Source organism: Phoenix dactylifera, chromosome 6 (assembly GCF_051530095.1).
Source record: "Phoenix dactylifera cultivar Ajwa chromosome 6, Ajwa_hap1_PhDact_Kaust_v1.1, whole genome shotgun sequence".
In the NCBI taxonomy this organism is placed as follows: Eukaryota; Viridiplantae; Streptophyta; class Magnoliopsida; order Arecales; family Arecaceae; genus Phoenix; species Phoenix dactylifera.
Genome location: NC_143195.1, coordinates 28,717,293 through 28,735,417, shown reverse-complemented (window position 1 = coordinate 28,735,417; position 18,125 = coordinate 28,717,293). Strand labels below are relative to the sequence as shown.

Here is an 18,125-nt window from a genome sequence, read left to right as displayed (position 1 = left end):
CAATTGAAGAGGGGCTTTTGGTTGAATGCACAATTTATGCTGAGTTTCTCTTGTATCTACTTGGTAAACAGGTCATGTTTTCTAGTTTATCCATGTCTTGCGACTCTATCTACCTGTCTGTCTATCTATCTGTCTGTCTGGTTTGCTTGTTCGTGATCATACAGATGCACGGTCCATGTTATAAAAAGTCTGGATCAGAACACCATTCATCTGATAGAAGTTTGATTTGTGCCTACCGATCGATACAGAATGGCTTCGATTAAACTATGCTATTTTACTTGAGGTTGGCTACTTGACTAAAAAAACCCTAAATTGTTGCAAGGAATGTCATGCTGCGTAAATAGATCTCCTTTATGTGCGTTATCTTTAGGCAGATTAACTACTAAATAGAGCTGATCATAGGTCAGACTTAGGAATATAAAATATCAAATTTTAAATAGGCTTGGCCCGAAACCCAACTATAAATAGATATAGTTTAGACTTGAGGTTTGACCCATGATCAGCTTTACTACTGAACCATTTTAGATCAAAGCACAAAAGAAATGAGTACAAACATTATTTGCACAGGAAATTGAGACTTCAATGAAACTTAACAACTTAGAATAAATTCATCAGAAACTTTACGATCCAACCTTCTGGAGATCTCAACGTCGTGCAGGTTGGCAACTAAGATAAGATTCTAGCAATTGTTTTCTATTAAGCTAATCCACAATGTGTGAACAAACACTGTCCAACTCCTAGGATGACAAAAAATTGTCCCTAACCCAAATCAATTAAGAAACCATGTTCCATACCAGGTAGATTCACCTAGTGTTGTGGGTGCATTAGGAAACAAAGCCACATTTTCCTTGAAGTTTCCAACAGTGCAAGAGCTCCATCAGACGAGTCTTTTGGTACTTGTGATGTTTGTGGAGTGGTGTGGTTCCCGAGAGCTTTTAGATTAAAAATAATTTTGCAGTGAAGTTGGCATGTGACTGTATTTTCCAATTTCATAAGAACGAATAATTAGGAGTATAAAGAGAGGCCTGGAACATTTAGGTTTCTTTCTTTTGTGGGTGCATGTGCGTGGATACTTGAGCCTTGGAATCTGGAATCTGGATACAGTCAAATAACAACAACTTATAAATTTAGTTTAGTTTAATATTCTGCATAGAATAATCAAAATTCCTACTTGGATATCTAAAACATTGATAGATCCTACTAAAGAACAACCAGAATGCCTGTGCAGGGATACGAAAAATTTTTACAGACCAGTTGGAACATGGATTCGGCGTCGACACCAAAGAATTGGATGATCATTCAATCCTACAGTTCACATCAAGACTTACAGTTAGTGCAGGCTCAGAAAATCCAGCCTGATACCCACTCTTGCAATGGATGCTCATGCTTAGCGTGAAATTTGCCTGCTTTTTCATTGCAATGACTTCTAAGAGGTCTTCAAAACTCCGTATCTGATCTTCAGATTCCACTGAAAGCTTCTGCTACTTTAGGAGAACCATGAAAAGATCTAGCACATTGTAGCAGGTTTAGAATATATTTTTAAAAAAGATCCAGTGCACCAAGTTCTTTTGAATTAATCTTTGACCATGATAAAAAAAGCTTGGTCATTTTAGTTTCTTAAATGTGACCATCAACCAATTAGAGATCAGCTACCTGTTTTATAGTTCGTCTACCATGGACAACTTGGGAAAATCCAGAAGTCTTTTTTCTTTTCTTTTTACTTTTCTTGAGGGGTGATGAAGCCCACCAACTGTTATTGATCATAAGAGAGAATACCAGGAAATCCCAGAAATCACACAACAAATATATCAACACATCACAGTAATAGCACAGTGAGGACCTTTCAGGCCCTGAATGTGGCTACGTTTTCTTAAGGAAAGCACACAAACTACAGTGAATCTTGGGAGGAGCCTGCTGCAGTACCAAGCACATGTTGAAGTTTAACCCAAAGTAGAAGAATAATCAATAACAGCCAAGAGCTCATTGAATAACAATTTTTACCAGTAGCAACAACTATTTCATCTCCAATGAAAAGGGAAAAGGTAATTTTATTTTTGAATGATTTCAAGTCAACGTACAAATATCATACAGGTCATCCCACTGGTATGCTATTTGATGCTCAAACTGGTTTCAGAATTGTGATTACATTGCATTTCACAAGATACCAATACTCCCTTGAGGATATAAACTCCATCTTGGGCTCTATACACAATCTTTCACACATTATCAGACAGAACCATTAGACGAGAAATAACATCTTCAAGGCAAGATATTTGAGTTGAGATTTCATCCCTGAGTCCAACAGAGTCAGCTTGACAAAGAGCATTGCGCATAACCTTCAGACCACTCTGAAGCAATTCCATTCCTTCACAAATTCCATCTGGAAGCTTTCTCTTCTTTTTGTTTACACAACTTTCAGCATTCATCTCCATGGTTTCAGAGCCAGAAACTTGTGGAATGGTATTTAATAACTTGCTTAATTTTTTCAGTGTTATCCCTTCCTTATCAAGAAGACTTAGCTGCTCTTCAGATGGAGTAACTTCATTCAAAGCCACCTCCTTTTCAAGAAATCCTTTCAATTCAGACATGAATCTGTCTTCATTTGTCTCGTTCCCCGTATCCGTATTGTATGAGAGAGCTGCATCATGGGGAACAAACCTCCAGAGTTGGGTACATGATGTACGAGCAGCAAAATAGCCAAAAGAAGCAATAGCCAAATGAATAAATGCCCAATGTCGTTCCCTCAATAGCACATGATACAATTCCCATATTGCAGAACACAGTGCACTACCTTCCCCTTCTGCTATTTCCATGTGACTAAGACCAGCCATGAAAGAAGCTAGAGAAGGCTTGCACTGATACAAAAATGAATCGGCATCAGCAGAACCTGATGCAAAAATGGTATGAAGCTCCAAGATTACTTTTGCAAATTCATCAGAACCAAAAAGATGCTTCATATTTGAGATGATATCTAAAGTCATGCCAAGAAGTCTGGCATAATGATCTTTCACAGCATCAATGGCACTTTTATACCCATGAATGACAGAAAGCATAAATTTCAGGACCTTCAAAGTTTTTTTTTCATCAATTAAATCAGAATTCTTGATATGGCTGAAAAAAAGAAAAAAAAGGTTAGCCATGGAGTTTAAACTGGTTAGCTCAGAAGATTAACTCTGAATAACCTGGAATTTCATTCACAACAGTCTGTTGCTTACCAACAACGTAAGGCAGATGATAAAGCATACACAGGTAGTCCAGGTAAACTGGAACTACAAGATCCTGGAGAAATATTCAACGCAAGTTCACTGGAGTTAGTCTCCATAAAACCATAAAATGCAGTGACAATTTTTTGAGTGGCAAGTGATTTTATGTTATCAGATAATGAATCCAGAGGGAATCCCTCCATGAGTAATGCTAAATAGATGACAGATGACAAAAAGGTGGAATTATCACTTAGTATAGAAGTGGAAACATGATCTACAATGGCCACAGGTGCATAAGTGAGAAGCACACATATTGATCTTGACATCTTTCTTAGAGCACTATTGGGTGTAAGAGCTGGTTCTGATGATGCTATCATCTTTAAAAATAAAAAGAGTCTGTTAAGAATGCAATTGACCATATCAGTTTCAGCATGACGCATAATAAAGCCCCAGAGTTCTGTAACAATCTCCACACACAGAAAATGAGGGTGGAAAAGGTTCTCATATAAAAAGGTTTCCACCTCCATCCAAGCTGGATCCAAAGAAGATGAGACAATAATGAAAGTCTTTAGGGCATGCAAAACAGAAGATAACATGGATTGCCAAACAACCCCAGGGTTTGCTCCAAAACCACACAGAACAGGTATCTGCAAACCAAGAATGGAAGAGTAGACTTCTTCATGCATCAAAATATTCAGAAGACACTCTAACTTCCTAGAGATTCCAAGTACCATTTCTTCTCTCAGAACTGTAGAAGTCTTCAGAAGATACAAGAATACAATAACACGGCCAAGCATTAATGTTTTGGTTCTGGGGATAGCATCAGAATCCACAGTGAATAAGCTATCCAAGGAAGTTGACTTTGCAGCAGTATTAACATTATTCTCCAGATCTATGGAATCAGACTCAATCTCATCTTTAAATAACCAATCCATGATAAGGAATTTGGATTCAGGCTTTATCTCAGCTGAATTCAGTAGTGTATGTAATAGGAGAAAGGATGTCGGTTCCAGGAACTCTACCAGTGCCTCACTTGCAGCTCTGAGATGCGTGTCTTTGCTAAAATAAATGCCTAAAGATGAGATCAACAGCACACACCTAGTTATCTCCTTATGTATATTTATGGCTTCACATGGAAACTCAGAGGAGATCCGTACAGCATTAATCAAGTAAAATTTTATCGGTAGAAATGTCCTTTTTGCTTCACTTATGGCCAGGGTTTCTTGTAATGTTGCAGACAGTGCTTGGGAAGCACATTTCAGAGATTCAATGGCCAGTGAAACCAGGGTTAGAATAATATTGCCCACAACTATCTTTTCAGCTAAAACCCCTTTACCAAGTTGCAGTAAAGAAACAACACCTTTCCACGACACATTTAGCACACTAGCAAGACTCCCTCCAGAAGCTGCAAAGATTCCCAGTTCATACAAATTCTCTATGGTGCAAACTGTTATGCTGATGATGTGACTACAATAATCCATCATTTTATCATCCTTTGATCCTTCATTTCTGTCAACATTTATCTCATAGCAATCCCATTTAGTGGCTTGAGAATATGCTCTGCATAGCTTTATTGCAGCATCCAGAACCACTTGAGCCACCTTGAGTACTTCTGAAGCAATTGAATGAATTTTCTGTATAAGAATGTACTAAGAATTAGGATACATATGACGTGGAACAAAGGGTTGAAGCATCTCGCAAACCCTATACATATAAAAGAGAAACAGAGCAACATAGATACTGCTCGACAGATATAGCTCAATAGTTTTACAAGATGACCTAAGGAATATTTTAGTTCTAAAAACTTCTATACTTCAGGAAGTAAGCTAAAGATCACTAGACTTTAGAAAAAGAATCTAGAAGAAAAATAACATTTATTGTCATCATTTACTGTTAGAATTCAAGTCAAACAGGTGGGTGTTTGGAAATATCAGGGGTGCAGGCAGCAAAGGGAACATTAGAATACAGAGCACAGTAGAGGATGCAAAATAAACCATTTGACAGTTCTCAAATACATAATCCACACTCTTCTTATGCCTCGTGTACATTTGTCTAGTATGAAAATGGATGGGCTAGTTTCAAAAAAAAGATGGGCCATGTAAATTGAATCAACGCTGTTGAACAGGATTTACATATCTTAAAATATGTTTGGACCAAATTTAGGAAATATAGGCACGTCCAACCACATCATATTATTTATCCCAAAGTCGTCCATTTCATGACCATTTAATGCATAATAAGAAACTGTCAGGACATTTGGTCAGGTTTCTGACATCTTAAATGATGTGGATTCAGAATTTTGTACACAAGTGCACGTAAGTGCATGACTGCATGGATTCATCTGCATGTATACATATTATAATGTGTAAAAGACATATGCGTGTGCATATGTAAATGTATAAAATATATACGCAATGTATGTGTACGTATATATGTACATATGTGTGTTCATATGTGCATGCTTGCTATGTGCATCCACCTACCTGAGCCAACTACTTTAGCCTACATACTACTTGCGCAAAGTACAAGATGGACCTTACACTGATAATTCCATATTATTGATCATTGCTTATGTAAAATACTTACAAACTTAAAATGTTCACAAGCTTTCATATCCAAATACTAAGCACAGGAATGGATCGTTGTTTTGACAGAGTCCATTATTATATTGAATTCATTCTTGGAAATCTCCACTGGCTTTTAGCATGCACATTTTTTAAGATGTTCCAAATAATTATTAATAGTGTTGCTATTCCCATTTAAATGGCCCACCATCTTGATAAACCTGTAGGATTTGGTATTGAATTTACCTAGTGATCTTTAGTCTCTCTCTCTCTCTCACGCATGCACATGCACACACAGTGTGTGTACATAATGTATGAGTATTGATTAGGAATAGTTTTACCATCTCTATAAACACTGTATGGTACAACCTAGGGGGTGGTCTTTATATTGGACTATTCCAAAACCTGCTTAACATAGTAAATTCTTTGCATCCTTCCAAGTTCCAGCTTCCATTCAAGCTTCACAATTACATAAATAATATTCAATACCAAGTAATACCTTGATCTCCAATATTATGGTCTTTGTAAAGCTTAATAATTCCACAACAAAATTCTCAACAATAAGCATCACCGCCTTGTCCCCTCTGAAGGGAGATCTTGTCAAAAGAGAAATGGTGGTAGAGGAGAAACTTAAAGAATCCAAAATTAACTGCAACAGAAGGATATTGATTAGTAACTTAGCATTTACCATGCAGAAATAAATTTGCAAGCATAAAGACATATTTTAACAAAAATAAGAAATCAATCACATACGACAAAACTTGAAGGACATGCACGAGAACAAACAATGTTGACAGTTCTAAGAAGGAGTGACATTATTAAAGAAGACGATTAGGCCGTGCGAAAAGTTGAAAAAAAAAGAGAGATGCAGACATAAAACTATGTGATATAAGAAAGATGTGAGGAAAACTGTAAATTTTTTGTAAATCTTATCTTTCCTCTATAAAGTACATGGATTCATGTCTTATGAATTACGACGACTTGAAATTCAACCAGAACCAATAAGGTCTTTCCTATTACTTGATTAGACATAAGTGCACATTACACACACCCAAAAAAACATTGAGGAAAAAAGAGTTATCCAAATTTGTGGCCACTTTGAAATTTACAAATTATAATATGCATAGAAAATCATAAAGATTATTTTAATTTTTATGGCAATTGCATTTCAAGGATGAGGCATAGGTAAATTCGAATGATCTTTCCAATAGTATTGTTTCAGTCATCTCTTAGCACAAGTCATGGCAATAAGCCAGTAAAGCAGATGATAGCCACAAGTGAAGACAGAAAGGTTTCTTCTCTATACAATAAGTTGGTCCAATTGGGAAGCAAGATATTTCTCTTGAAAAGATATATTAATTTAACCGAATCCTCTTAAGAGCAGAGAATAGTTAGTATGGATTAATGATCTAGATTCTATGACTCCGTCACATCCCAATCCGAACACTGAAACATGCCATAAAAAAAAAAAACAGATGGCGCCAGGAAGATAATTAGAAAAGAGGAGACCTGCAAAGACTTCAACGGACATGGTGAGAAATGAATACAAGAGATTTTGTTTTACAGACTCAGAATTGGAGAAAAACCAACCTTAGACACAACCTGTACACTTGCTCTAAATCAATGAGATAAGGCCCCTTGTTTACCTCGACACTCAAGTTGTTGTTTCTGATTAGTTGTAGGTTATGGACACTAAATTTTATGATAAAAAGAAAATATGAGTGCTCCTTGTTTTCATCCATAGGAACAATTAGGTCTTTGCACATAAAGTTCGGAACAAGTGATCTGCGTACCTGAAAAAATAGGCTAGAATGGTTTTCATCTTGGAGCTCATCAGATGACTCAAGTGTGACTAGAAGATGTTTTTGGCACCATACGCTTGCCTGACATGTGATTCTTGGAATTTTCCATCATTTCGCCAATCAAGTTTGCATAAAGTAATGCTTTAGTTTGAGAGACCTTGTATGTAGGATAATGCTCTGAAATATGCAAAAATTACCTTCATTCCAAGAATGAGAAACTGACGTGGGCAATCAGACATATCTGATTCCAAGTATTTTGCAGCTACATGCAAGATTACTTTGTTTAGCATGCATTGTGATGCACCCAAGCATGGGGAGTCATTCCAAAATGTCCAAACTTCTGTTAAGGTGATCAAAATTATAAAGGTTGGTTATTCTCAAAAATGCATGCAAGATCGTTTTAATACTTGTCACATCAGTCAAGATGCTTCAGAAACCAAAAGTACCAGGACAGGAATTTCATTTGGTAGTAATTTTGTAAGATATGATTCTTAAAAAATTATATATGTTCCGCATTGCAGAATCTTGGATATAACTTGTATGTTTTCTTGTGTAACATCTTAAAAGAAGCTAGTAGAATTAGCTAAAAATATATGGTTCATAGAAATTTATAATATAGGAAAGTATAACAGCAGAAAACAGCCTTCTCATATTAAAAACACTGCATAATACTAGTTTTCAGAGGAAAATTCAAATTAAAATAAGTATATGACAGAGGATACAGTAGGCACCATTGTTGGAGCATAAAAGAAACAAAGCATAAAGTATTCCTTTTTAAGTACAATACCATACCCTTCCCTACAAATCCTTATTCCTAACCTGGAACCACCGGCATGCTTTGCTGTAATTTCTATATTTGATTAGAGAATAAAAGAAAATTAATATAGCAATTAGCCACCAGTTTCATTTTCAAAATCTGGTAATGAGAAGTTTGAACATGTCCATAAATCCGTTAGATTCACTGCATAGGGCAACCCACAAAAGTAGAAAATTGCACGGGATACAACAAGATATTCAAACAAAAGGGTCTGATCAGATGTCTCAGACTGGCATGAATCTCCAAGTTGGCTGATAAGTGCTGTTCGGCTCTCTAAAATCTGTAATAGAAAAATAATCAAGTTGGTGACAATCAAAATAATGCAGGATCCAATAATTATGTAGTCAAAATAAGGAAGATAAGTCCAAATACGAAAATATAATACAATTAATAGAAAGACTGAGGAAATAATAATGCTAACAACATTATGTGGATATGAAGTATAGTGTAATGATTGGCCCAGCAAGATGGTGTATAATCAAGGTGGTGGATCATCAAGATCCGAAGTATTATTCAGACAGTATGCATTCAGGCAAAATTACATGACAATAGAAAGCATTATTGCAGTAAAGAAGATCACTTTGAAATTTTCCAGGTCCTATACCAGGTGTGTGCTTACATATTTAGATCATTCCAATGGGATAATGCTCATCTTTGCTCTAAATCAAGCAATCCCACTGGTGATAGCCTCGATCTAGTGGAGTGCTATAGTCTTGATGTGAATATTCAAGTATACAACTCCCTCTTTCTGTGCATATCCCTTAGTTACTGATATCTTATGGTCCTATAATTTTTCCTTCATTGAAGCTCGCTTCCTGGAATACCCACATGCAGTCAATGGCTATTTACCTTGGAAGTCCCCTAACTTCAAGTCTTTACTTTATGTAGTGAAAACAACTCTTCCATGCTAGCACTAATCTATTCTTTTATGTTTTCATTTTTCTCAATTGCTTCACATTACATCATTGGGTCTCTTGGAACACTAAGAACCCAAAAAGGAAGGTTTCTTATTAAGTTGTTGGTCACTTGAATGAGTTGAATCCAAGATGCAGGACTGAAACAAGGAGATAAAAACTGGAGCCAGAATTTAAGACATCAATAAATGAAAAGGGAAAAAACATAAAAGAAAGAGCAAAATGAAAAGGGGAAAACAGTACACTCTAAGCTATCAACCCATGAAGTGTCCTCATTATGAAGGCCGGCCATTTACTTGAAATATCGGGAGACAAGAATATCCCCAAAAATGCCAGGTTAACACAACAAAGCATTAGCTTTTCTAATCAAATTTCTAATAGGTGTATACTACTTTAGGATCAGAAAATCGGAGTGTACCATCCATCAGATCTGATTTTTCTGCTTAAGAATTCAACACAGCCCATCATGTGATGCATATATATTTCCATGCCTATTTTGGGACGCATGATCTGCAACAAGTAGCAACTATGAGCTTCTATAAAAAAGTCACATACCTAGTCATCAGAATTTTACATGGTCTATAAAGTTCACAGCAACATTCTTCGCAAAATGGTGGTTATCTATGTCTCTTAGGCCTTGATTGGCATTATTGTAGGTAGTAGAGCTTTGAGCACTAGAGCTTCTACTAGTAGAGCTTTTAATAAAAAGTGTTTCCTGTTTGGTAACTACATTTCGGAAGTTCTATGAAAATTTAACATTTGTCTAGTAACAAAACTAAGAATGTGCTTTTAGGTCTTATTTGACATTTCTATTGATAGTAGATCTTTTGTCTAAAAAGGTTTAAACGGTAGAGCTTTTACTAGTAGAGCTTTTAATAAAAAGCTATTTGCTGTTGATAATTACATATATGAGAAATGCTGTGGAACTTTAACATCTGTTTGATAACCAAAGTAAAAAAGTGCTTTTAGGATCAAAAAATGACAATAAAGGACATTCAATAATGCTTTTGATTGTCTAACTCTTTGTACCATCAAAAACTATTTTTATAAAGTATTCTTAATTCATAAATTATTTATGTTGATATTTGAATAATGATAATAAATTAAATATATAATAAAATAATAGAATAATTTTCTAATAATATTATTACATCACAATAATAATATCATTATAATATAATAATATAATGCTATTATTTTAATATAATATTATAATAATATCATATCATATCATATTTATTATTCTGGATATTTTTGTCTCTGTGGAATTTTCATCAAAATAAAAATAGCTTCCTATGCATCTCAAGTAAAGCTTTTATCCAAAAGCTCCAAATTGAAGTTTTTTCCTAGTAGACTTTTTTATGCTTTTGAAGAAAGCAGAAAAGTTGCTTCAGAATTTTTACCAAATAATTTAAAATCATCCAAAAAATCCTTTAGCCCTCCAAGAAGTGTTTTTTGGCTCTCCAAAAGCAATCCAAATGGGGCCTTAAACAAAACTGAGCTAGTAGAAATTAAGAAGGCAAAGGCAAGCACATTATTGCAAAACAATTTCTCCTGGTTTTGGAACCAAAGACCCACCAACTTGCAGATTACCTCATCATTCTAAAGCAGTCAGAGCCATCAGCCTGTAATAACATGCTTTGCACTTAAGTTGCTATAGTGTTTCTGTTTCTTAGTTCATCTAGTGACAGTATTACCTCCTAGAAACAGGCGATGGCCTATTATCTCCTCTAATAGAGACGTGACCCAATTAACATCAAAGTTAGAATGTCAAGACAACAATTACACATGTAAATAAGGTCCTCACCAAGGCCACATTTCAAGTAACTAAGAGTTCATCAAAGTATCAACACCCTCTCTAATGCAGAATACCAGTAGCATGCATTAGCTAGATTAATACATTTACCGCAAATCCTGCTCAGTGATTGTTATGCAAATAAGTTCCATCCAGAGCCTTCTATATCTGCTTGGATCTTGAAAGAACTGTCCTTTGACATTAAAGTTTTGCATTGGAAAACATAAGTGTCTATTGGTTTAACTTCTAAATCCTATTGTAGTGCTCTGGTGAGTAAATTGCGTCTAGGTAGACAATGACGCCAATTTTTGAGTGAGCAAAGTAATACAACTGATAAATATTTTAAATAACATCTTGAGGCACTCTCTTTCAGCATTATTCCACTTAATCACTGCCTATGGAAATTGTATTATTCACATAAACTTATTAGATGGCCATATATATCGCTGTCATCCAAACATATTTTGAATGACTGGCGCAATTGTATGAAATCCACATAAGTAATCATCTTTCATAACTTATTTACACAGGAGATTGCTTCACATAGAAAACCTCTTATAAATCATAAGGAAAAAGATTTCATGGCAAGTTGAACAAGGGCCAATTACATTAACAACAATAAATAAGATGACAAAAATAAAATGAAACATGGTGACTCAAGAAAAGGTCAGATCTTTTCTTTTCTTTTTTTCTAAGAAAAGGGCAGATCTTAGTTTATTCCAAATATTTGAGTGCACTCTTTTGGAATCAAATGAGCCTTTAACTTGTCAAGTCCATGAGCCCAAAATCTGTTTAGATAGGTAGGGCTGTCAAAGGGCCAGGGTGGCCCAAGCAGCCAAATAAACCAGCCTGGCACAAAAAAAAATGTCCTGGATGATTTTTAGCCTGAACACAAAGATTGAAGCCTGAAAGTTTCTGTGCTGGATCTGGGTTTAGATATGGCCTAAAATGAACAGGGGCCTGACTTGAGCCCAGCCTAGACTGAAGATACACACTATCAGATCGGGGTGGCCCTGGGACCCTCAAGCATGCTTTTGCCTGGACCAGCCTTCTGAATTTTGGGCTTTGCTCGGGCATAGGGCCGAGCTGTCTCATTAACACCCCTACCCTTAGGCCCTATTTGTTGTAGCAGAAAGTGAAGCAACCTTGAATAAAACCGCTTCTTTCTGTTTTATTTTGCTTTATTTCATGAAATGCCAAAGCCTTAACTTGAAATGAAGGAAGTTACTGGGGGGCACTTTTGTTCGGAAAAACATTTTACAGGAAAATGGTAGAATATAGTCATTACTACTTTCATTAAAATTCCTACTTCTCTGCTTTTCCGGGATACTTCCATTCCTGAAACAAACAGGGCCTTAGTGCATGCGTCCTTTTCCACTACCTTCCTCCCAAGATGAGATGGAACTTCATGATAGGATTGAGGCACAACTAAAACAAAAGGAACAACAGCAAGTAAGAACAGAGATTTGCAAAAGAAGCATAAGATAATTGAATGTATGGAGTTTATGCACCATTTCAGAGAATTTTAGGTGCAACTTAAAAGCCAAAGGCACCTCATTTTTCAAGCTATCGAGCAACAAGTTCTCTCCATGCACTGAGCTTAAGCATCAAACCATAAGATAATTGAATGTGTGGAGTTTATTCACCTTTTTGGAGAGTTTTGCATGCAACTTAAAAGCCAAAGGCACCTCATTTTTCAATCAATCATGAAATAAGTTCTGTCCATGCACTGAGCTTAAGCATCCAACTAGATACTATCCTAGAATTAATATGAACAGTGCTTTAGTATTAGCATGCTCCTGCTTGTCTTCCTTTTGTTTATCTCCCATTGATCAAGAAATTCGCCTTCCTTCATTACCATCTGGGACAGGCATGGTTTTCTTTTTAACTTGGATGCCATAGCAGACACAAACATCTGTAACGATCACAAATTTCTAGGAGAGTTGGAAGTTTTGCAAGCCCAATTTCAGGGTTCGAGGAAGACCTCCTACTTTCATTTCCTTGTGGACAGAAGAGAGAGAAGAGGATAGTTCAATCTGACAAAAGGAACGCTTGGGACCTGCCAGTGGTATTCTTTACATGGATGCCATCAATTGATAGGAATATTTGTATCGGTGAGTTTCAGCAGTGAGCAAGTTCATTCTAGAGTTAGATTCCTCCCATAAATTAGCATCTAGGCATAGCCTTGATCAGATTACATTGTTTCCTCAGAGTGTTGCTCACTTTGTTCCCTTTTTTCTTTGTAGCAAGTAACGATTTTATTACATGAGCCTAAAGTACATATAACCTAGCATTCCCAGGCGCACAAAAAGCCCCAGGTTCCCAGGACTCTGTTTTCATTTTTCTATAACTATTTCAAGTGCTTTGCAAGGAAAGAGCCAGAACGTGGCATACACACATACACATATAGACAGACATTTAGGAGAATGGGATATTCGGTTTGTTCTTGAAGTCTGAAGTCCTTGGATTTGGATTCTTCCTTGCTGTTTTTGTTGTGAACTGTTTGGTGCTTGATGTTAGGCATATGTATCCACCATATGATGGCTTTAAGGTTGTTGTGAAAGTGTTATTGGCCTGAGTAATGTTGGCACTTTTTGAAGTTTTAGACTGTCGCTTTTCATGGTTCACTTTTTTCAAGTCTGAAGTCACTGGCCATTTTTAGTAATTTTCATTTAAATAATGTAACAGGTCGCTTGCTATTGTAGCCAGCAGAAAGATCTAAAATCACCTAGATCACAAATTCAACTGTCATCCATGAATGCCTTTAAATTGGACACAACATCAAGGACCTGCTTGGTTACTGGATTATGTTCTCATGCACATCACCCGCTGTGTGGGAAAGGACTGAGAAAACAAGTAAGAAGAAGAAGAAATTTTGAGGGAAGGGAGGAGACTCCTAAACAAATTATACCGATAGTTTCAGAATATTTTTTTTTATCACATATCTTATAAACCAAGTCTCTTTTCTTTAATCTACCTTACATTATCTCCTCAGCTCAGCTATCCGAGAGAAAATATGAACGACATCCAAGATGCACTAAATTCTCCCAAAGCCTTACAATGTTCCATCTTTCACGGCATGAATCTGGATTTTGGTAATGCATCTCTACTCCCCATTATTTCAACCTAGCCACATCGAACTCTTATTTATCCCCCGACTTTCCCCTCTTGTTACGGCATATGAAATCTTGAGATACATTCGCCTCAATTTACAAATGGAGTGTATCAAAACCTGCTTATAGAGATTGCTCCTTCATCTAGCTAAGTTGCTAACTCAGATTCTCCCATCGACGGACCAACCAAATCTGATTATCGCCCGTTCATAAAACTTAAGTTAAGATATGATATCCTTCCGACTCAATAGCGCCGATACCAATTGTGCAAACAGAGAAAAAAGAACATTTTGATGCATATCAAAGGTCCTTCATAAACGATGTATTCTTGTTCAGAGGTTTCTAATCATACTTAAACCTTGAGAAAATGAAGCCCTAAATTTTTCAGGGAATCAGAATACTTCAATCACATCAAAAAAAACGCGAGACCGTACTCAAATCTTAATCCAAACAAGATTCCACCGGATTAAATAGGGACCTAGAGCTACAAAACGTACTAATATCAAAATCTTGGGCAGAAGAAAAGGGACCAAAAGAAAGGAGGAAATGGGGCAAATGCGATGAACAAATTTGAAAATCTTTGGAGATTTTGGGTGGAAGAGAGAGAGGGAGAGCTCACCTCTGTTGAGTTGATGGCTTCCAGTAGGCTCTGCAACCCATTGTTCCTCTTCGCTTCGCCGTCCATCTCTCTCCGAAGCTTGGTTTGGTTTCCCGCCCTAACGCAATAATTTAGCGCTCCCGTGCGGCCATCGGGATGCAAATAGGCTAGCCCAAAGTTTTTAGTAGTCCGGCCCGAGAAATGTAGATCTGGGCTGGCCCATTTATCTCCTTTTAGCCTGCTATGAAGCTCTACTTGCTTTTTTTAAAATTATTTTTTTGAGTGCTGGGAAAAAGGAGAAAATGGGAAGAGAGGGCGGCGGGGTTGTCTAGAGGATGGGACTTGTGGTGGCGCGGCTTATGTCGTGAAAGACCTATGTCGGAAGAATCTAGACGGAGGGAGGGGAGGAGAGGAGGAAGCTACCAATATCCCTGCCATAGTGCTTATCAAAGGCATGAGATTTTATATATTCATTTTATTTATTTTTTTATAGGTATTCGTGCGAATGTATATTTAGTTTTATATCGATTATTCATAAAAAAAATTAAGATACTTATATAAAATTTAAAAATTCATAAATATATTTTTCGGCTAATCTGTGAGGTTCTAAGTTGTGACAAATAATATCAAAGCACCCATATATTATTTAAATTAGAGGACATTGTAGTACAGATTCATGGAGGCTGACCACGTGCCGATCAAGGTACTTGTGATTAAATTTGAATGGATTTAAATTCTTAGCCCGATGGAGATGTCGGGATTTGAACAAGGAGTGTATGTGAGGATCCATACGGACATGTATTTAATGTCATATTAGTTATTTGCCAAGCAGACCTTGGATGCTTGTATAAGACTAAAAACCCATAAAAATACCTTTTAGGTAGTTTTTGGGTGAGATTTTTGGCTGGGACAAAATTTTTTTAGAAGAAGAGTATGTTAATAAATAAAATAAGAGGGAGGAGGGCCAAAAAGAGAGGAGTCAAGACTTGGAGAAATCTGAACTTCATTGGAGCGACAATGGGAGTTTCAGTTGCACTGGGGCAATTAGAAATCCAAAACTATAATTTGTTAAATGAGTTTATCATTTGCCGCAAAAACATAGGTTTATTATGAATTATTATAAATAATAAAAAAAAGAGTGAAGAGTTTATTGCCGACATGAGCATCTCTCCACCTCAGATACTAATGAAGGGGACTCCAATAATTAGTTTGTCCAAGTACATGACTAGGTTCATCCCACTGAACCTAGACATTGGCTCCTTTTTAATTTTGTTTTTGAAGGTATGAGTAAAAGGGAAACCAAAGTCCTATGGTACCAGACTCTCACCCGTTTTGGACCTATACTCTCAAAGCAATAAAACATTGAGGTTGTGTGCAATGTCATTAGCCAATTGCACTGGACAAACCCAAAAGAAAAAAAAAATGCCTTGTGCAAGCTTAGCATGCTCTTAGTGTATGCCCATCTGGTTATTGGCGAATCACGAGGGTAAAATGGACAATAAAACATTTTATAAACCACCTATCCCGTATACAGTATACAAAAATGCTCGTCTATGTATGCTAATTTTTTTTTAATAGGCTTATGTGCGTGCCAAATAGTACACTTGGTAAAGTCATTGGTTCATGATAGTAGTAACTTGGGTTCGAATCTCATTTATATGGCACACCTCTCCAGCTCTCCTAGGGGCTTTCCTTTGAAGTAGGTCAATGGTTCAAACTCTTACTTAGAAAACAATTTCTTTAAAAATAGCCCATCAATTAAGTGGGGGCTTGGATTAAAATACGGTCTTTAGTTTTATGGAGTGTTGTCTTTAGCTTTGGTCGTATATGGCACACCTCTCCTAAGAGCTTTTTCTTGAAGGAGGTCAAGGGTTCAAATTCTTACTTAGAAAATAACTCTTTTAAAAATAGCCCATCAACTAAGTGGGGGTTTGGATTAAAATACGGTCTTTAGTTTTATGGAATGTTGTATTTAGCTTTGGTCCCAATATTCTATTCAAGCCATGGTCTCTTCCATCTAATGGATGGGTTGAACTTGAACTACGCTTATGATTTGCTAAGTTGAGCATTATTGATATCCATCCCCCTCTCTTTCAGGTTCGGGCAGTATCTTTTGTGCAAAAGAATATCACAATGTCAACTATTACATCACACAATGCATGGATCTCAAAGCACTATTAATTCTTTCATTCATTTGTTCGTCTGCGCGGATCTCAAAGTAATAATTCCATAATCTAACAGTGGATTCACCTAAAAAAAGAGGAATCTTTTTTTCTTGATATAGGAACAAAATTTTCTACCGTGCAACTTTTATACCATACAATACAATATCATTTTGGAAAGTTATACCGTAAAGGATCCAGAACCCAAAGATATAACCCTTATCTTCCAAGTCTCCTTCTTGCAAGAAATTATACCGTATACCACATGGAAATGCATCATGCCAATCACAAACGCTCGTTTAGGTAGATTTTATTCATCAAAAGTTCATCTTTGTAATTGATCCCCACAAATAAGCGCCTGAATGACGCATTGCCACGTGCGCGTGCCGTGGGATATAATTTCGCCTCACCGTCTCCCAAATTTGTCACGTGCTCCCAGTCGTGGAGACCAAGTACCGCTCATCATGCCACAATCAGGTGCACGCCACCGGGTCCACTCCGAAGCATTAAACGAAGCTACTCCACAACCCAATCATCATCATTTACTAATTTTCTTTGAAGTAGCTTTCAAGCGGCCTTCCTGGCAACCAACTTGAACCTTGACTTTACGTAAATAATTTTCTTATTAAAAATTTCACCGACGTGGGCGCAGCGACGGACTGGCTCCGAAGCGAACGTATAACGCGTCGGAGAAGGGGAGTTGCCACGTGCCAGCCAATCATTCGCCTCTCAATTTTTTAGAATTTTTTTATTAATAGCTTTCTAAACATTAAATTTTGCATTTACATAAATATCTTCTAAAATTAATATTTACATGTATATTTGTATAAAATATTTATTTTACTATTTTATTTTTTATATTTTTATTTTTCATATGTACCTGTGCCATTTAGCATCATTTAAAAAATAAAAATTTTAAATTAAAATAATTAAAATATTTTTAATGAGTAGATGTAAAAAAAAAATTTATAAAACAAGCGCGATGAAAAAAATAATTTCAAAATTTTATTTTACTTTTTATTAAAATAAATATTATTTTTATTAATGGTGCTAGAAGAACCATTAGGAATATTTGTGCAAAAACAGAATTATATGGTAGTATGGGAATAAATATAAATTTTTAGAAAGATATTTACGGAAAGTTAAATATTTAGAAG

General features: G+C 36.2%; 1 protein-coding gene across 2 annotated transcripts; it reads right to left on the bottom strand.

The window, feature by feature from the left end:
* Positions 1-2,023: 2,023 nt before the first annotated feature.
* Positions 2,024-15,161, bottom strand: LOC103717938 (holliday junction resolvase). Of its 2 annotated transcripts, XM_089923975.1 has the most exons (8): positions 14,828-15,160; positions 9,719-9,810; positions 8,574-8,666; positions 7,767-7,901; positions 7,561-7,650; positions 6,267-6,416; positions 3,216-4,837; positions 2,024-3,111 (listed from the first exon to the last, which is right to left on the bottom strand). In XM_089923975.1, the coding sequence occupies exons 2-8, from the start codon at positions 9,719-9,721 to the stop codon at positions 2,217-2,219; spliced, it is 2,988 nt and encodes a 995-aa protein (XP_089780101.1). In that variant the 5' UTR covers positions 9,722-9,810; positions 14,828-15,160; the 3' UTR covers positions 2,024-2,216. The 2 variants fall into 2 exon arrangements, with proteins under 2 accessions (XP_089780101.1, XP_026664588.4); XM_026808787.4 differs by lacking the exon at positions 9,719-9,810 and having other exon boundaries at positions 14,828-15,161.
* Between the last annotated feature and the right edge of the window lie 2,964 nt (positions 15,162-18,125).

What these genes read in the sequence shown, in the direction of transcription:
- LOC103717938 (XM_026808787.4), bottom strand. Translation starts at nt 14,893, where the DNA reads ATGGACGGCGAAGCGAAGAGGAACAATGGGTTGCAGAGCCTACTGGAA. An exon ending in TTCTCATTCTTGGAATGAAG is followed by an intron (nt 7,651 to 7,766) that starts GTAATTTTTGCA and finishes ATCACATGTCAG; the next exon opens with GCAAGCGTATGGTGCCAAAA. An exon ending in TCATCTGCCTTACGTTGTTG is followed by an intron (nt 3,112 to 3,215) that starts GTAAGCAACAGA and finishes TCTTTTTTTCAG; the next exon opens with CCATATCAAGAATTCTGATT.